Source organism: Eriocheir sinensis, chromosome 16 (assembly GCF_024679095.1).
Source record: "Eriocheir sinensis breed Jianghai 21 chromosome 16, ASM2467909v1, whole genome shotgun sequence".
Classification (NCBI taxonomy): domain Eukaryota; kingdom Metazoa; phylum Arthropoda; class Malacostraca; order Decapoda; family Varunidae; genus Eriocheir; species Eriocheir sinensis.
The window spans coordinates 8,725,943-8,743,103 of record NC_066524.1 but is presented as its reverse complement, the minus strand read 5'-3'; the positions used below and the strand labels follow the sequence as shown (position 1 = coordinate 8,743,103).

At 50.1% G+C, this 17,161-nt stretch overlaps 2 protein-coding genes across 2 annotated transcripts; one reads left to right on the top strand and one right to left on the bottom strand.

Annotated features, from left to right (window-relative positions):
* Positions 1 to 230: 230 nt before the first annotated feature.
* On the top strand, positions 231 to 15,742 carry LOC126999153 (uncharacterized). Its single transcript, XM_050861482.1, has 5 exons — positions 231 to 578; positions 11,672 to 11,832; positions 12,780 to 13,064; positions 13,493 to 13,861; positions 15,682 to 15,742. Exons 1-5 carry the CDS (start codon positions 231 to 233, stop codon positions 15,740 to 15,742), a joined length of 1,224 nt encoding a protein of 407 aa, XP_050717439.1.
* Positions 15,743 to 15,924: 182 nt separating this feature from the next.
* LOC126999151 (uncharacterized) lies at positions 15,925 to 17,161 on the bottom strand. Its single transcript, XM_050861481.1, has 3 exons — positions 16,624 to 17,161; positions 16,354 to 16,514; positions 15,925 to 16,011 (listed from the first exon to the last, which is right to left on the bottom strand). Exons 1-3 carry the CDS (start codon positions 16,814 to 16,816, stop codon positions 15,925 to 15,927), a joined length of 441 nt encoding a protein of 146 aa, XP_050717438.1. The 5' UTR covers positions 16,817 to 17,161.

Genomic DNA, 17,161 nt, shown 5'->3' with positions numbered 1-17,161 from the left:
TCCTGCCACTGATCGTGGGTCCTCTCCCGCCTCTACTGGCCCCGCTGGCGGACAGTCAGCCTCTGCTCCTGCTGCTGATCCTTCTGCTAGTCTCCTGCTCATCCTCCAGAAGGATCTGGCCAACATCTCGGCTGTACTGACTCAAGTTGTGGAGCGCCTCACTGCTGCGGAAGCTCAGCTTGCCACTCCTGCACCTTGTCCCCCTCCTGGCACGGCTCCTGCGGCTCCTGATGGCGGGTCCTGTCCTCTGCCTCTCCAGTCAGCCAGCGGCCCCCGGCCCATTGCTCATCATGCCTTGCAGACTGCCCCACCTTCCTCTGGACCCCCCGCACCTCTCCCCTGGCTCTGGCCGTGAGTCCTCACTTTCCCCTGCAGTCCCCGCTGGGGGCCAGGTAGACTCTGTTCCTGTTGCTCCCTCACCTGCCTGCCTCCTGCTTCCCCCTCCTGGCACGGCTCCTGTGGCTGTTGATGGCGGGCCCCGTTCTCTGCGGGTAGCTACATCCACCTCCAGCTGCGGTTCCCAGGCTGTGGGGACTGTGCCGGACATGCCTCCTACGTCTGCGGCCCTCGCCAAGACTGTGAGGGAAGCCAAACAACTCCTGTCTCTTGCCTTAACCAAGTCTTCTAAATTTGCCATTAGTTTATACCTCCTGTGTGCAGTCCCTTGTGACTGGCCCCTAGTGTTGTACTTTTCTCCATCTCATTGTACTAACTACACTCTGTACTGCCTGGGGGTAGGGATGGCATGCTCCTCCCTTCTCCTTTGTTGTGCCTGCAACACTAAACTTATGAATTAATCAATCAACTAACTTTTAAACTACATATTTAACTACTTATCTAATTAACGGTAATCGAGCTGTTTGACTACCAATTAACTACAAACCACTTAACGGTCTAACATGGATAGTGAGGTGAGGTGGGATTAGACTTACAGGAGCTGCCTTGTATAGACCGGTGGCCGGTAATAAAGTCACAGGAAAAAGAAGTCGGTTTTGGCTAAGAAAGAAAGTCAAGTAATCAAACAAAAAATATTCGTCACTCGCCAGACTGAAGGATGGTAGTGACCAACGAGGTTGAAGAATTTATTATTCCACCCTTCGCATTATGTTGTTGGTACGGGCATTGTTGTTCATGGTGACGTCATGCACATTCCATAGGTGAGTTGCCCAACTTCCACAAGAATAGTCAACATGAAGACTGAACTCAATCTTCCACCATTAGTTGAAGCAATATTCGCCAACGTGTCATATTTTGATGTCAAATGCCTCAACTCTCCTCACCTCGCCCCCACAATTCTCATGTCCTTAGAGCCTCACTTCACCCTGTGCACCTATGCTAACTTCATAACCGGCGCCAGCATCCTAGTTAATATAGTCTGCTCCATCCTACGAAGACTCGATATCAGTGTTCCCGTGGCTGAAGTGGATCAGGGCTCACCTCCTTGGAAGATTCTTCGGCCGCGTGTGTTCTTCACTCCTACCTCCAAAAGTGACCCATCATTCCCACAAAAACAACTAGCCAAAGTGTCTTCTACTGTTCCTGCCGCACACCAATACTGTGCCGACGGGACCCTGCAGGCTGATGGCAGCGTGGGGTACACCGTCTACTTGCCTCCATGGCGTTATCGATATTTATGTAGGCGGGCAAAGATTCGAATCTTCAAGTCATTTGTGCTCCCCGTTTTACTGTATGGCTGTGAGTCATGGACATTGAATAGCGAGCAGGAAAGACGTGTCGATGCCTTTGGTACCAAGTGCCTTCGCAGGACCATGGGGTATCGCTTGGATAATTATGCCGAACCAACGACTACTCCATGAAACTGAATCGAGGCCTGTAACCAGCTTAATTAGTCAGTAAATGCCAACTCAGGCTATATGGGCACGTGGCGCGCCTCCCGGACGTCAGTCCTGCTTGCAGGGTTGTTTCTGTACGAGACAACCCTGCGTAGAGGAGACCAAGGGGACACCCTCGTAACTCATGGCTAAGGCAAGTCAGCCGGTGCTCATCTCCGTCCTGTTGGCCCTTTGAGCCTGTGGTGGGAGAGAACCCTTATCCCAAACAGGGCCAGGGTAACATCCGGGTTACCACAGCTTACCTTCCCCAGGTATCCCCAGGTACCTATTTATCGACCATCCTGAAAGGAATGATGAACGGCTGGGTAGTCTGCGCGCCGACTGCCGCGATTCGAACCCCTGGCAGGCCCGCAGATTCGTAGCAGGGACGCTAACCAGTGCATTGTGGTGGAGTGTAAGCACATCACAGATGGCAGGTAAATCAGTAACACCACGATGCAGCACTCCTTTTCGCTATTCTGAAATTAATCGTGCGCCTGTCAATGGGATAAGGATCTGTGTTATATACGTACACTTCTGTCACCAATCCGACACGATGACATCTATGATAACGTCAACAAATTTTCTTTGCTAGTGTATTTAACTTATGTTCCCTGAATTTCAATTATTTTCAATATTCAGCTGCTAATGATTTTGTTTTGTTTTGTTATGTTTATGTATAACAGGCAATATTTGTTACATTATAAATCGTAAAAGAAGTGTTCTTCACCCTTTCCTTAGAACAGTGTTCTTCAACCTTTTCTAAGAACAGTGTTCTTCAACGTTTTCTAAGTTCATGCACCTTTCCGGGAGCATTGAGAAATTCATGAACCCTTTCTTACAATAAACCAGTATATTCAGTTACTGTAGTAGTTGAAAAGACTTAAACCACGACCTAATACAAGAATTCATTATGTATTTGCCAATATACGAGTGATTTTGAGTGGTTAAGTAGGGAGCCAACTTGACTGTGCGTCTGAGCAGGGCCGTAATTTCTGGGGGGGCTAGGGGTTCCATAGCCCAAGCATCTAAAGGAGAGAGAGACAGTGTTGTGCGCGGCTCCGTCAAATCTTCGAGTTTGGGGAGGGACAACATGAGTCACCAAGAGGGGTTGCGTACCCTCTTGTGCGTGAACGGCAGGCGCTCTCAGTGATATACAGTGCGTCTCGCTGCCTCTAGTAACACCCGAGCTATTTGGAAATTAGTGTTGGTGATGACTGATGAAGACAGGCGAGTGAGTGACATCTAGTGCTTTTTCTTTGTTTTCAATACCCCAAGTTTCGCGATCCTCGAGCTTAGCGCTATACCTTCGGAACGAAGTAAGCTCGAAACTCGGGAGGGAACTGTAAGCACGGGAAAACACAAACGTACAGACGTCAAAAAAAGTATCGGTGCACAGGGAATGCGATGCCTACAGCAAACATTCGAGCATCCGCTGATATTGTGGGAGGGTTGGCATGGCTGACTGTGGCTTGTTCGTAAGATTCGAACCACACAGCGATTGTTTCATAATTCAGATCAAAAAACATTTCAAAGACTGACAGGAAGTTTACGTGGTTATCTTCGTATCATGATCATGCCAATCAACATGGAAACATCACAGGCGACACGAGGGGCTGGCGTAGCCCTCCATGCTAGGGGTGTCACTATTACTGATATTGCCCGTCAGCTTCTTATTCACCGGAACACAGCAGCACGGCGGATTCGGTGGCACGCAGACACAGGTGCTACAGACGACATGCCACGAGTCGAGCGCCCACGTTGCACCACCGCAGCCGAAGACCAGGTTAATTGTTTGTTTTTGGTGATATAATAGTCTGTAATAGAATATTACAGTCTGTAGTATAATATTACAGTCTGTAATATTAGATAATGTGGATAATAACATGTGGACTATAGTGTGCGGGATAGTGGAGCGTCGCTGGCCCGGGCTCTTATCAGGGGTCGGGCGAGGAGTGTATCCGTCGACCCTCGCGCGCGCGGTGTATGCGGCTTTCGTCGCTGTGATAACTCACCGCACGGGCGGGATTGATATGCCAGGCTGGTATGCGAATACTACAGTGATGAGGACATAGTGAGGGCTAGGGACACCTACTACAGGATCCTGCAAGGGCGTCCCACCACCAACAGGAAGAAAGCTTTCAGAATCATGGCTACCATCATCGACACGATCCTGGATCTGATGCAGGAGGTACCGGCTGACGCACACCTGCCCCTGGTGTGCCGGGATGTGTGTCCCCCCCCCCCCCTACACCCGTCTCGGCGGCATTGAAGGCGTGGTGCTTGACGTGCGTTGCAGCAGACTCGAGCAGGAGGTAAGGGGAGTGGCACAGCAGCTGGGCGGCGACATAGTGACGACACAAAGGAACACAAAGGAAGAACAAACAACAGCAGACCTGCTGGTCCTTACGAGGTTGTTTGTGACAAGCTACACTAACTATCTAATCAAAGGTGGAAGATGAAGGACAGCAAAGGCGAAGGCTCCTCCCCACCCCCCCATCCCTCCAGCCAAAGCTGGCAGGAAAGGAAAAAGAACCATGCAGCATGGAAAAACTGCATGGAATTTATGTAGGAAAGAGGAAAGAACTACCATTACTGCTACCACTAACCGGGCGATAAAAGCGGACAAGGACACCAGTATTCCAAAGAACTTAACGTTATTACGACAATGAGTAATATCTAAGTTGCTGGTTGGATTCAAAACACTTGTCTAATCTATTCTTGAAGGCCGTAACTGTTGTACTATCAACGACATCACAAGGTAGAGAGTTCCAAACATTAACAACTCGATTGAAGAAGAAGTGTTTAGCTTCGTGCGACGAGAATCTTTTACCACTTATCTTCAAATTGTGATTTCTTCTTGTTCTATTTGATCGATCAATTGTAAAGTAATCTTCCGCATTAATATCACTGAATCCTTTGAACATTTTAAACACTTCTATTAGATCGCCTCGCATTCTTCGTTTTGATAGGCTGAATAAATTTACTTCTTTAAGCCTTTGTTCATATGACAAATTTCTCAACCTAGGAATCATCTTTGTTACTCTTCGTTGGACCCGTTCCAACTTTTCTATGTCTTTTCTGTGGTAGGGAGACCAAAACTGTACACAGTACTCTAGACGGGGTCGAACCAACGAATTATACAGTTTTAATATTACTTTTTCCGATTTATTATTAAAGACTCGTCCGATGAAGCCAACCAATTTGTTTGCAGTTTTAACTTTTTTTTTTTTTTTTTTTTTTTTTTTTTTTTAAATTGCGGCCTATTGCGCCGGTAGGCTTCTTCCCGGTGGATCCTGATGGTCGGTCCAAGGCTTCTTTCCGGTGGGTCCTGATGGTCGGCCCAGCCCGTTCTGGCGCAGGCGAGTGTTTATAGTGGCGCCATCTTGCATTGGCTCATGCTGCCCTCCCAGAGCTCATCTTTGATCCTAGAATCTAGAGTCCGGGTTGATAGGTGGTCTTCTGGACAGCATGTGGGTAGTTTTAAGCCACTCGGCGGCGGCTGAAAAATCCCAGCTTGGTGGCACCGGTCGGGGATTGAACTCGCGTCCTCCTGAACACGAGGCCGTTACTTTGACAACTCAGCCACCGCCTACCCTTAATCCTCTGAACCTCTGAACAATGCTGACCGGGCTTTAAATCGCTTGATATAGTGATTCCAAGACGGCCCAACGTGCAAGTCGATCTGGATCTGATTGTAAAGCTTCTTCGTCCAGTATCGCAGTTACCTTACTAGCGATTTTCGTGTCATCCGCAAATTTTGATATTTTACAAGTGAGCCCATCATCGGTGTCATTAATATAAATTAAGAAGAGCATGGGACCAAGCACTGATCCTTGAGGTACGCCGCTTCTGACATCGAGCCAGTTAGATGTAACACCGTTTAGAACTACTCTCTGTTTCCGCTCAGAGAGCCAGTCCGCAAGCCAATTGTGAATGTTACCCGAGATACCGTGCGCCAGTAGTTTGCTGAGCAATCGTTGGTGGGGGACCTTATCAAATGCCTTTTGAAAATCCAGATATATGATATCTACTGATCTGCTTTCATCGAACACCTCAAAAATATAGTGAAAAAAATCAAGTAAGTTAGTCAAACACGAACGTTTACTACGGAAGCCATGTTGCGAATTATTTATTATATTATTTTCTTCGAAGAATTTCACCATATTGTCGCGAATGATAGTCTCCATTAACTTACAAACAATAGATGTCAGGCTAATTGGTCGATAGTTTCCTGGATGCGACTTGTCCCCCTTTTTAAAAATTGGTGTGACATTTGCAAGTTTCCAATCCGACGGAACTTTTCCAGCTGTTAAAGATTTATTGAATATGATGGAGAGCGGTTTACAAATTTGATGTTTGATTTCTTTTAACCCTATACGTTCCGACCCCTTGAGATTTTTCGCGCTCGTATAGCTAGCATCGTATTGATTTTTCTGAACAACAATAACGCTCGTGAACACTAAGTACTGCAACCTAATCAATGGTGTAAAGCAATAGTGAATAATGAGTGAAAAGAAACTCTCAAGAAATAAAATCCTTTTCTCCCTCTTCCTCCTATTCTTCCTTCTTTTCTTCTTCTTCCTCCTCTTCCTATTCTTCCTTCTTTTCTTCTTCTTCTTCCTCTTCTTCCTTCTTTTCTTCCTCCTCTTCTTTCTCCTTTTCTTCTTCCTCCTCTTCCTCTTCTTTCTCCTTTTATTCTTCCTCTTCCTCTTCTTCCTCCTTTTCCTCCTTTTCCTTTTCTCGCTAGCTTCTCGCCTCTTTTTCTTCCTCTTCCTTTTCTTCTGCCTCTTCCTCTTCTTCCTCTTCCCTTCCTTCTTCCTCTTCTTCTTCATCTTCCTCCTCTTCCTGTTCTTCCTCCTCCTCCTCTTCTTCCTCTATTTCCTCCTCTTCTTCCTCTTACTCTTCTTCCTGCTCTTCCTCCTTTCCTTCCTCCTCTTCTTCCTCCTTTTCCTCTTCTTCCTCCTCTTCCTCTTCTTTCTCCTTTTCCCTCTTCCCTCTTTTCCCCCTCCTCTTCCTCTTCTTCTTTTTCCTTTTCCTCTTCCTCTGCTTCCTACTTTTCTCCTCTTCCTAGCTTCTCGTCCTACTCTTCTTCCTCATTCTTCCTCTCACTCTTCCTTTTCTTCTTCCTTCTCATCTTCTTCTTCCTTTTTCTTGATTTTGCTCTTCTTCTTCCTCCTCTTCCTCTTTCTCTTCTTCCTCCTCTCCCACCTCTTCCTCTATTTCCTCCTCTTCTTCCTCTTCCTCTTCTTCATCCTCTTCCTCCTTTTCTTCCTCTTCTTCCTACTCTTCCTAGTCTTCCTCTTCTTCCTCCTTATTGTCCCCTTCCCTCTTTTCCTCCTCTTCTTCCTCTTCTTCCTCCTCTTCTTCTATACTTTTCCACCTCTTCCTAGCTTCTCGTCCTCTTCTTCTTCCTCTTCTAGCTTCTTCCTCCTTTTCCTCCCCTACCTCTTCTTCTTCCTCTTCCTTTTCTTCTTCCTCTTTTTCCTCCTCTTCTGCATCTTCCTCTCCTTCCTCTTCTTCTTCCTCCTCTCCCTCCTCTTCCTCTATTTCCTCCTCTTCTTCCTCTTCCTCTTCTTCATCCTCTTCTTCCTCCTTTTTGGTGATGATGGTGATGGTGGTGATGATGATGGTGGTGATGATGATGGTGATGATGGTGGTGATGATGATGGTGGTGATGATGATGGTGATGATGGTGGTGATGATGATGGTGGTGATGATGATGGTGGTGATGATGATGGTGGTGATGATGGTGGTGGTGATGATGGTGGTGATGATGATGGTGGTGATGATGATGGTGATGATGGTGGTGATGATGATGGTGGTGATGATGATGGTGATGATGATGGTGATGATGGTGATGGTGGTGATGATTATGGTGGTGATGATGGTGGTGGTGATGATGGTGATGATGGTGGTGATGATGATGGTGGTGATGATGAAGGTGGTGATGATGATGGTGGTGATGATGGTGGTGGTGATGATGGTGGTGATGATGGTGGTGATGATGATGGTGGTGATGATGGTGGTGATGATGATGGTGGTGATGGTGATGATGGTGATGGTGGTGATGATGATGGTGTTGTTGTTGATGTTGTTGGTGTTGATGTTGGTGATGATGGTGGTGATGATGATGGTGGTGATGATGGTGATGATGGTGATGATGGTGGTGATGATGATGGTGGTGATGATGATGGTGATGATGATGGTGATGATGATGATGATGATGATGATGATGGTGGTGATGATGATGGTGGTGATGGTGATGGTGGTGATGATGATGGTGGTGGTGATGGTGATGATGGTGATGGTGGTGATGATGGTGATGATGATGGTGATGGTGATGGTGAGATGGTGATGATGGTGATGGTGATGGTGGTGATGATGATGGTGGTGATGATGGTGATGGTGGTGATGATGATGGTGGTGATGATGATGGTGGTGATGATGATGGTGGTGATGATGGTGGTGATGATTATGGTGGTGATGGTGATGGTGGTGATGATAATGGTGGTGATGATGGTGATGATGGTGATGATGGTGGTGATGATGGTGATGATGGTGATGGTGGTGATGATTATGGTGGTGATGATGGTGGTGGTGATGATGGTGGTGGTGATGATGATGGTGGTGATGATGATGGTGGTGATAATGATGGTGGTGATGATGATGGTGGTGATGATTATGGTGGTGATGATGATGGTGGTGATGATGATGGTGGTGGTGATGATGATGGTGGTGATGATGATGGTGATGATGATGATGGTGGTGATGATGGTGGTGGTGATGGTGGATGAGGTGGAGATGGTGCTGATGATCGTGGTGATGATGGTGGTGATGCTGATGATGGTGGTGATGATGATGATGGTGGTGATGCTGGTGGTGATGATGGTGGTGATGATGATGGTGGTGATGATGATGGTGAGAGATGATGAGTGATGATGATGATGGTGAGAGATGATGGTGGTCGTGATGGTGGCGTTGATGATAAGGAGAGAGAGGCCAGTCATGGGCTATTTGACCGTTTTGAACCTAGCTCCCCTCTCTTCCATCTTTCATAGTATTTTTTATTACGCTAAATTTCGCTTTCCTATTCGTCTTGATATCCCAAAAAATAATCTCTCTCTCTCTCTCTCTCTCTCTCTCTCTCTCTCTCTCTCTCTCTCTCTCTCTCTCTCTCTCTCTCTCTCTCAATGCATCCAGGTCCCCCAAAATAAACCATACGAGGCCAGTGATTTATAGAAAGTAATTTTTTTTTTGCCGATGAGTATATTTGCTTATATTGAAAGGAACTGAATATGAATGACATGAATATTTCGCAACAAGTGACACTGGCACTGATATTATTTTAGGTATTATCATTGTTGCCTGGTTAATATATATATATATATATATATATATATATATATATATATATATATATATATATATATATATATATATATATATATATATATATATATATATATATATATATATATATATATATATATATATATATATATATATATATATATATATATATATATATATATATATATATATATATATATATATATATATATATATATATATATATATATATATAGAGAGAGAGAGAGAGAGAGAGAGAGAGAGAGAGAGAGAGAGAGAGAGAGAGGCCATGCAGTCATAGGCTATTTGACCGTTTGAACCTAGCTCCCCTCTCTTCCATCTTTCATAGTATTTTTTTTATTACGCTAAAAAATTTTTTTTGCCGATAAGAGTATATTTGCTTATATTGAAAGGAACTGAATATGAATGGCATGAATATTTCGCAGCAAGTGACACTGGCACTGATATTATTTTAGGTATTATCATTGTTGCCTGGTTATATATATATATATATATATATATATATATATATATATATATATATATATATATATATATATATATATATATATATATATATATATATATGAAAGATGGAAGAGAGGGAGCTAGGTTCAAACGGTCAAATAGCCTATGGCTCTCTCTCTCTCTCTCTCTCTCTGACTCCAAGCACGTACGTTTTTTCTTTATTAGCTATATATAGGAATTGTCTGGCCAAAGTACAAGAAATTAACATATGTACGAGACACAGTTATCACCTTATGGTAGTGTCAAAATAAGTATTGTATGTGCCATAATTCGTCATCGCCTCGCCGCAATCACAAGCTCGTGTCGCCAACTGCCGTTGAATAACTCGTACACAGCGGGCTGTGTACGTTTTTATTATGTTTTTATTACAGCTAGCTTGTTTGTTGGTCTGTTTAGTGTATCAGCTAAAGCTTTGTTAACATAAAAGATGCAGAACATGCAGTATAGCACTATACAATACAGGTATATTAATACTTATAACAGTAATAATATCGTCATCCGGAGGCGTTTGAACGTTGGTTTTTTTTTCACAGCGTATCGCCGTGCTTCAAAATGATTCGCGTCGGTGTTTCTAAATATTCGTGTTTAGCAAGATAACGGAGGCTCCTATGGTTATTTTTGATATCGCATCTTAATCTACGGTATTTTCTACGTTTATCAGTAGGTCTGTTTTTCTTTTAAACTTGGTAATAAAAAAAAAATGATCGTTTTGACAAAAATCCTCAGGGGGGGGCAAATGTGGCCCGGGTCGGAACGAATAGGGTTAAGACCCTAGGGGTAATTTTGTCTGGACCAGGAGCTTTGCTTACTTTAATCTTTTCAATTGCGACGATGGCGGAGCAGCGACCCATGCTGGACCAGAGCAGATGAGTACAAAATTTACTCACTGGTCGCCTCCCTTGGCCAAGGGGAGGCGGTGGGGCAGTCTGGCCTCCTCTCCGTGGCCCACCATGAACGGCGAGGTGCCGCAGCCTCCGCCAGCCCCCTCCTGCCTCAGGAGCGGGCGGCTACTCTCACCAGCCAGCCCCCGCTACAGGAGCAGGCTGACACCCCAACCAGTCAGCCCCTTCCACAGGAACGTGCTGTCACCCTCGCCGGCCAGCCTCCGTCACAGGAGCGTGCTGTCACCCTCGCCGGCCAGCCTCCGTCACAGGAGCGTGCTGTCACCCTCGCCGGCCAGCCTCCGCCACAGGAACGTGCTGTCACCCTCGCCGGCCAGCCTCCGCCACAGGAGCGTGCTGTCACCCTCGCCGGCCAGCCTCCGTCACAGGAGCGTGCTGTCACCCTCGCCGGCCAGCCTCCGCCACAGGAGCGTGCTGTCACCCTCGCCGGCCAGCCTCCGCCACAGGAGCGTGCTGTCACCCTCGCCGGCCAGCCTCCGCCACAGGAGCGTGCTGTCACCCTCGCCGGCCAGCCTCCGTCACAGGAGCGTGCTGTCACCCTCGCCGGCCAGCCTCCGTCACAGGAGCGTGCTGTCACCCTCGCCGGCCAGCCTCCGCCACAGGAGCGTGCTGTCACCCTCGCCGGCCAGCCTCCGCCACAGGAGCGTGCTGTCACCCTCGCCGGCCAGCCTCCGCCACAGGGCGTGCTGTCACCCTCGCCGGCCAGCCTCCGCCACAGGAGCGTGCTGTCACCCTCGCCGGCCAGCCTCCGTCACAGGAGCGTGCTGTCACCCTCGCCGGCCAGCCTCCGACACAGGAGCGTGCTGTCACCCTCGCCGGCCAGCCTCCGACACAGGGCGTGCTGTCACCCGCCGGCCAGCCTCCGTCACAGGAGCGTGCTGTCACCCTCGCCGGCCAGCCTCCGCCACAGGAGCGTGCTGTCACCCTCGCCGGCCAGCCCCTCCGCCACAGGAACGTGCTGTCACCCTCGCCGGCCAGCCTCCGTCACAGGAGCGTGCTGTCACCCTCGCCGGCCAGCCTCCGCCACAGGAGCGTGCTGTCACCCTCGCCGGCCAGCCTCCGTCACAGGAGCGTGCTGTCACCCTCGCCGGCCAGACTCCGCCACAGCAGCGTGCTGGCACCATCGCCGGCCAGCCTCCGGCACAGCAGCGTGCTGTCACCCTCGCCGGCCAGCTTCCGCCACAGGAGCGTGCTGTCGCCCTCGCCGGCCAGCCTCCGTCACAGGAGCGTGCTGTCACCCTCGCCGGCCAGCCTCCGTCACAGGAGCGTGCTGTCACCCTCGCCGGCCAGCCTCCGTCACAGGAGCGTGCTGTCACCCTCGCCGGCCAGCCTCCGTCACAGGAGCGTGCTGTCACCCTCGCCGGCCAGCCTCCGTCACAGGAGCGTGCTGTCACATAAGTAGGTCTGGGTGCGAGAGGATTTAGGGTCTTAGTGAGCTCTGATCTCCGTCCAAGGGCACAATGCATTCAAGCTAGAAATCGAGCTAATAGGGTACTGGGATTTATTTCAAGGAGCGTAAGCAACAGAAGCCCCGAAGTCTTCCTCAAACTATATTTAGCATTAGTTAGACCTCATCTTGACTATGCGGTTCAGTTCTGGTCACCCTACTATAGAATGGATATCAAAATGTTAGAATCGGTGCAGAGGAGGATGACTAAGATGATTCAGGGGTTGAGAAACTTGCCATACGAGGAAAGACTCAAACAGTTAAACTTGCATTCTCTAGAAAGGCGAAGGGTGCGTGGAGACATGATCGAGGTTTATAAATTGATGAAGGGCTTTAATAAGGGAGACATTCATAAGGTTTTGTTGGTAAGAGAACCGGGTAGGACACGAAGTAACGGGTTTAAACTGGATAAATTCAGATTCAACAGGGACATAGGCAAAAATTGGTTTACTAATAGGGTGGTGGATGAGTGGAATAGGCTTAGCAGTCATGTGGTGAGTGCCAATACAATTGTCACATTCAAAAATAGACTAGATAAATTCATGGACAGCGATATTGGGTGGGGTTAGATACACGGGAGCTTAGGGTCAAAGGAGCTGCCTCGTACAGGCCTACCGGCCTCTTGCAGACTCCTGCGTTTTTATGTTCTTATGTTCTTATGTCACCCTCGCCGGCCAGCCTCCGCCACAGGAGCGTGCTGTCACCCTCGCCGGCCAGCCTCCGTCACTGGAGCGTGCTGTCTCCCTCGCCGGCCAGCCTCCGTCACAGGGCGTGCTGTCACCTCGCCGGCCAGCCTCCGCCACAGGAGCGTGCTGTCACCCTCGCCGATCAGCCTCCGCCACAGGAGCGTGCTGTCACCCTCGCCGGCCAGCCTCCGCCACAGGAGCGGGCTGTCACCCTCACCGGCCAGCCTCCGCCACAGGAGCGGGCTGTCACCCTAACCGGCCAGCCTCCGCCACAGGGCGTGCTGTCACCTCGCCGGCCAGCCTCCGGCTCAGGAGCGTGCTGTCACCCTCGCCGGCCAGCCTCCGCCACAGGAGCGTGCTGTCACCCCTCGCCGGCCAGCCTCCGCCACAGGAGCGTGCTGTCACCCTCGCCGGCCAGCCCCCGCCACAGGAGCAGGCTGCCTCACCCATGACCAGCCTCCGCCACAGGAGCGTGCTGTCACCCTCGCCAGCCAGCCTCCGTCACAGGAGCGTGCTGTCACCTCCCTCTGGCCAGCCTCCGCCACAGGGCGTGCTGTCACCCTCGCCGGCCAGCCTCCGCCACAGGAGAGCGTGCTGTCACCCTCGCCGGCCAGCCTCCGCCACAGGAGCGTGCTGTCACCCTCGCCGGCCAGCCCCCGCCACAGGAGCGTGCTGTCACCCTCGCCGGCCAGCCTCCGCCACAGGAGCGGGCTGTCACCCTCACCGGCCAGCCCTCCGCCACAGGGCGGGCTGTCACCCTAGACAGCCAGCCCGTGTCTTCGTTGCAGGGAGCAGGCTGCCTCACCTCCCGGCCAGCCCCCGCCACAGGGGCAGGCTGCCCCCCCCAGCCAACCCCGCCACAGGGCAGGCTGCCTCACCCCTGGCCAGCCCCGCCACAGGAGCAGGCTACCTCACCCCCGGCCAACCCCGCCACAGGAGCAGGCTGCCCCCAGCCAACCCCGCCACAGGGAGCAGGCTGCCTCACCCCTGGCCAGCCCCGCCACAGGAGCAGGCTGCCCCCCCGGCCAACCCCGCCACAGGAGCAGGCTGCCTCACCCCTGGCCAGCCCCGCCACAGGAGCAGGCTGCCTCCCCCAGCCAGCCCCGCCACAGGGCAGGCTGCCTCACCCCCAGCCAGCCCCGCCACAGGAGCAGGCTGCCTCCCCCCGGCCAGCCCCGCCACAGGAGCAGGCTGCCTCACCCCAGCCAGGCCCCGCCACAGGAGCAGGCTGCCTCCCCGGCCAGTCCCCGCCACAGGAGCAGGCTGCCTCACCCCCGGCCAGTCCCCGCCACAGGAGCAGGCTGCCTCACCCCCGGCCAGCCCCCGCCACAGGAGAGTAGTAGGTAATGGTGACAGTGACAGGACCAAAATAATTCGCAAGCATGATCAAGAATTTGCAGCAGAAAAAATTACGTCGAAAAATTTTATACGTCGAATTTGCCGGCCGGGGCAGTCAGCCGGGCGGCCAGCCAGCCGCGCGGGCAGCCAGCCGCCGAGGGGACCTCCCCACTACCCAACCGGGGAGTGGTCATAAACCTACCCAAAAGTGACCATCCCCCCCCCCAAACACCCACCACCTTCCACGCCATCGTGTCTCCCCGGAGGCCTGAGCGTCACCCTCCTGCCGGGGATTGGTTAGGGGCGTCCTTTCGCGCCGTGTCGGGGCGTCGGCCTCCTGCCGGGGATCGGTTAGCGCGAGCGGTGCCTTGTTCGGGGGATCGGTTAGGGGCGTCCTTTCGCGCCCTCCTGCCGGGGATCGGTTAGGGGCCTTATTCGCATCGGTTAGGGCGTCCTTTCGCCCCGTGCCGGGGCGTCATCTGCCGGGGATCGGTCCTTTCGCACTGTGCCGGGGCGTCACCCTCCTGCCGGTGGATCGGTCCTTTCGCGCGCCGTGGGCGTCCTTTCGCCCCAGTGCCGGGGATCGGCTAGGGGCGTCCTTTCGCACCGTGCCGGGCGTCACCCTCCTGCCGGGGATCGGTCCTTTCGCACCGTGCCGGGCCTCTCCCTCCTGCCGGGGATCGGTTAGCGCGAGCATTGAATTGTTGGGCGGAGGCCTGTGGCTACCTTCCCTCTCCCTCTCCTTCCCCTCCCGCTATTTTTTTTTTTTTTGCCAGCATGTGTGCGTGTCCCCTCCCCCTCCTACCCCTCGCGAGCGGTGACTTGATGGTCAGTCTGAAGGTACCATTACCCTCTCCCTCTACCCGCTATTGATTTTTCAGTTTGCCAGCATATGCGTGTGTGTGTGTGTGTGTGTGTGTGTGTGTGTGTGTGTGTGCGTGTGTTACTGTTGATTTTCATATTGACTGGAGTTATATCGATTGTCTTTTCACTGAGGGGGTAGGAACGGGAAAAGTAGATTTTATACATTTTTATTGAAATATAGTGGAAAAAAAAATGGTATGACAAGTTATTATATTACCTTAATCTAGTCTATTTTATTTGTTCTTTCTTAATCCAAGCTAATTTGTTCTTTCTTAATCCAGACTAAATACATGCTAAGCCTAAAAACAAAAACACACAATCGCCATACTCACACCGTACAGGCTCAAAGAAATACAATGGAAACCCACCCATCCTACCCTTTTTTTTTTCCCTCCCCCAAAATAAATCCTAATTGAAAGAGACATATTACAAACTTATGTCGTACATGCCCAAAGACAGCCCATAAAAGGATGACAACACGAGTACATATACAAATGAAGAAAAAAAAAATACACAACACAAGTACATATATATAAAAAATAATACACACAGAGCGAGTACATATATAAAAAAAAAAAAGATTGTTAAGCACTAAATATAGGAGTCTCATCAAGAACATTTATAATATTATTCACGACCATGCTATGAGAAAAATTCAAAGAATTGAAAGCTGAAGGAAGGTCAGTGCTGAGAAGCTTATTTGTTTCCACGCATAAAATCCGCATTGGAAGGGCCCGGTTGTGGCGCGAGATTTTCTTCAGCGGCCGCAGCTGCTGCACGCCGCGCTGGTGACACTTCAAAGACGAGTTTCTTAGTCAAGCAAGAGATTTTTTTCATTGCTTTTCCCCGACCGTACGCCGCTGCTGAGGAGAAGAGACCCGCCTCACGTTTGGCCACCTGAAGTTTTTTCTCCCAACTTTATGGAGGCTCTTCTGAGACAGTCTTGGGTCCGCTGCTTCGGCAAATTATCTTTGTCATTCTTCGCCGCCGTTCTTGTCCCGGTCGCGATCTTTGTCGCCTCTGGTGCGTCTCCTGCTGCTGGCTACGCCCTGCTGCTGGAGCTGCGGCCGCAACACTTCCGCCATATGCTGCATTTTTTTCCAGTCGTGATTGACGCATTTCATGATCTTTTTGCTGCAGACGACTTCGCCGCCGCTCTCGCGATTCAGCGCCCGACGGAGAGTCAAGACACACCATCACCGAAGCGTGTCTGTTGTTGTTGCCGTGGACTTATGAAAGATAGAGAAACATTATTAGACAAAAAATCAATCTCTCTCTCTCTCTCTCTCTCTCTCTCTCTCTCTCTCTCTCTCTCTCTTGTAAGAATAAAAAAAATACTTACTATGCGTTACTCTGGCCGGTGGGTCGTTCTTCAGATGAGACACTGGTAATGGAGGTATCACATACTTCAAGTCGCAGTCCTTCCTCAGCACGCGCCGCCCCATTTTACCGACACCTCCCAACGCGCCGCGGTTGTTGTTGCCCAATGACTCGCCCGTGATGTGTTCACCGGTAGACTTGGGAGTTTCTGGAACATCCCCCACCTCACCACCACCAACATCCGCTGAAATGACAAGAAATATATATATTTTTTTTAAACACAATGAATAAGAAATACACACACACCAGCGCTTGTGCGCGCAGAAAAAAAATACAAGAGGCGGATATCTCACCTCCGTTTCTGGGATGTGATGTGTTATCCACGGCTTCAGCTTGGGATGTGTTATCCATGGCTTCAACTTCTAATGCGGCTTGACCCATGATCTGATCGTCAACATCGTCAGCATGAAGAGTTGCAGCGGCAGCGTGGGGCTGTTGTTGTTGTTGTTGTTGTTGTAAGTTCATGACGGCGAAGACTTCCTCCATGATGCTCCTCTCGCAACGTTAGGGGACTGACTAAGCTACCCGGGGTTATTTGGGGCATATGCGCACACTACCACAAGCCTTTTCTTCTTCCGAGGCTACCCCAGGTTATAGGGGACACGCCCACACATGTATGCAAACACGCGCGCACATGCCCAAAACCACAAGCCATTCTTCTTCCGAACAATAGGAAAGCGTGAACAAACTCACACCCACCCGGTCACGTCGCACGAAAAAAAAAAAAACAGAATCCTGTTCTTAATAACTACATATAATTGCACACACACACACACACACACGCCATAAATGAATAAGCTACATGCTACTTCTCTACATTTTTTACACATA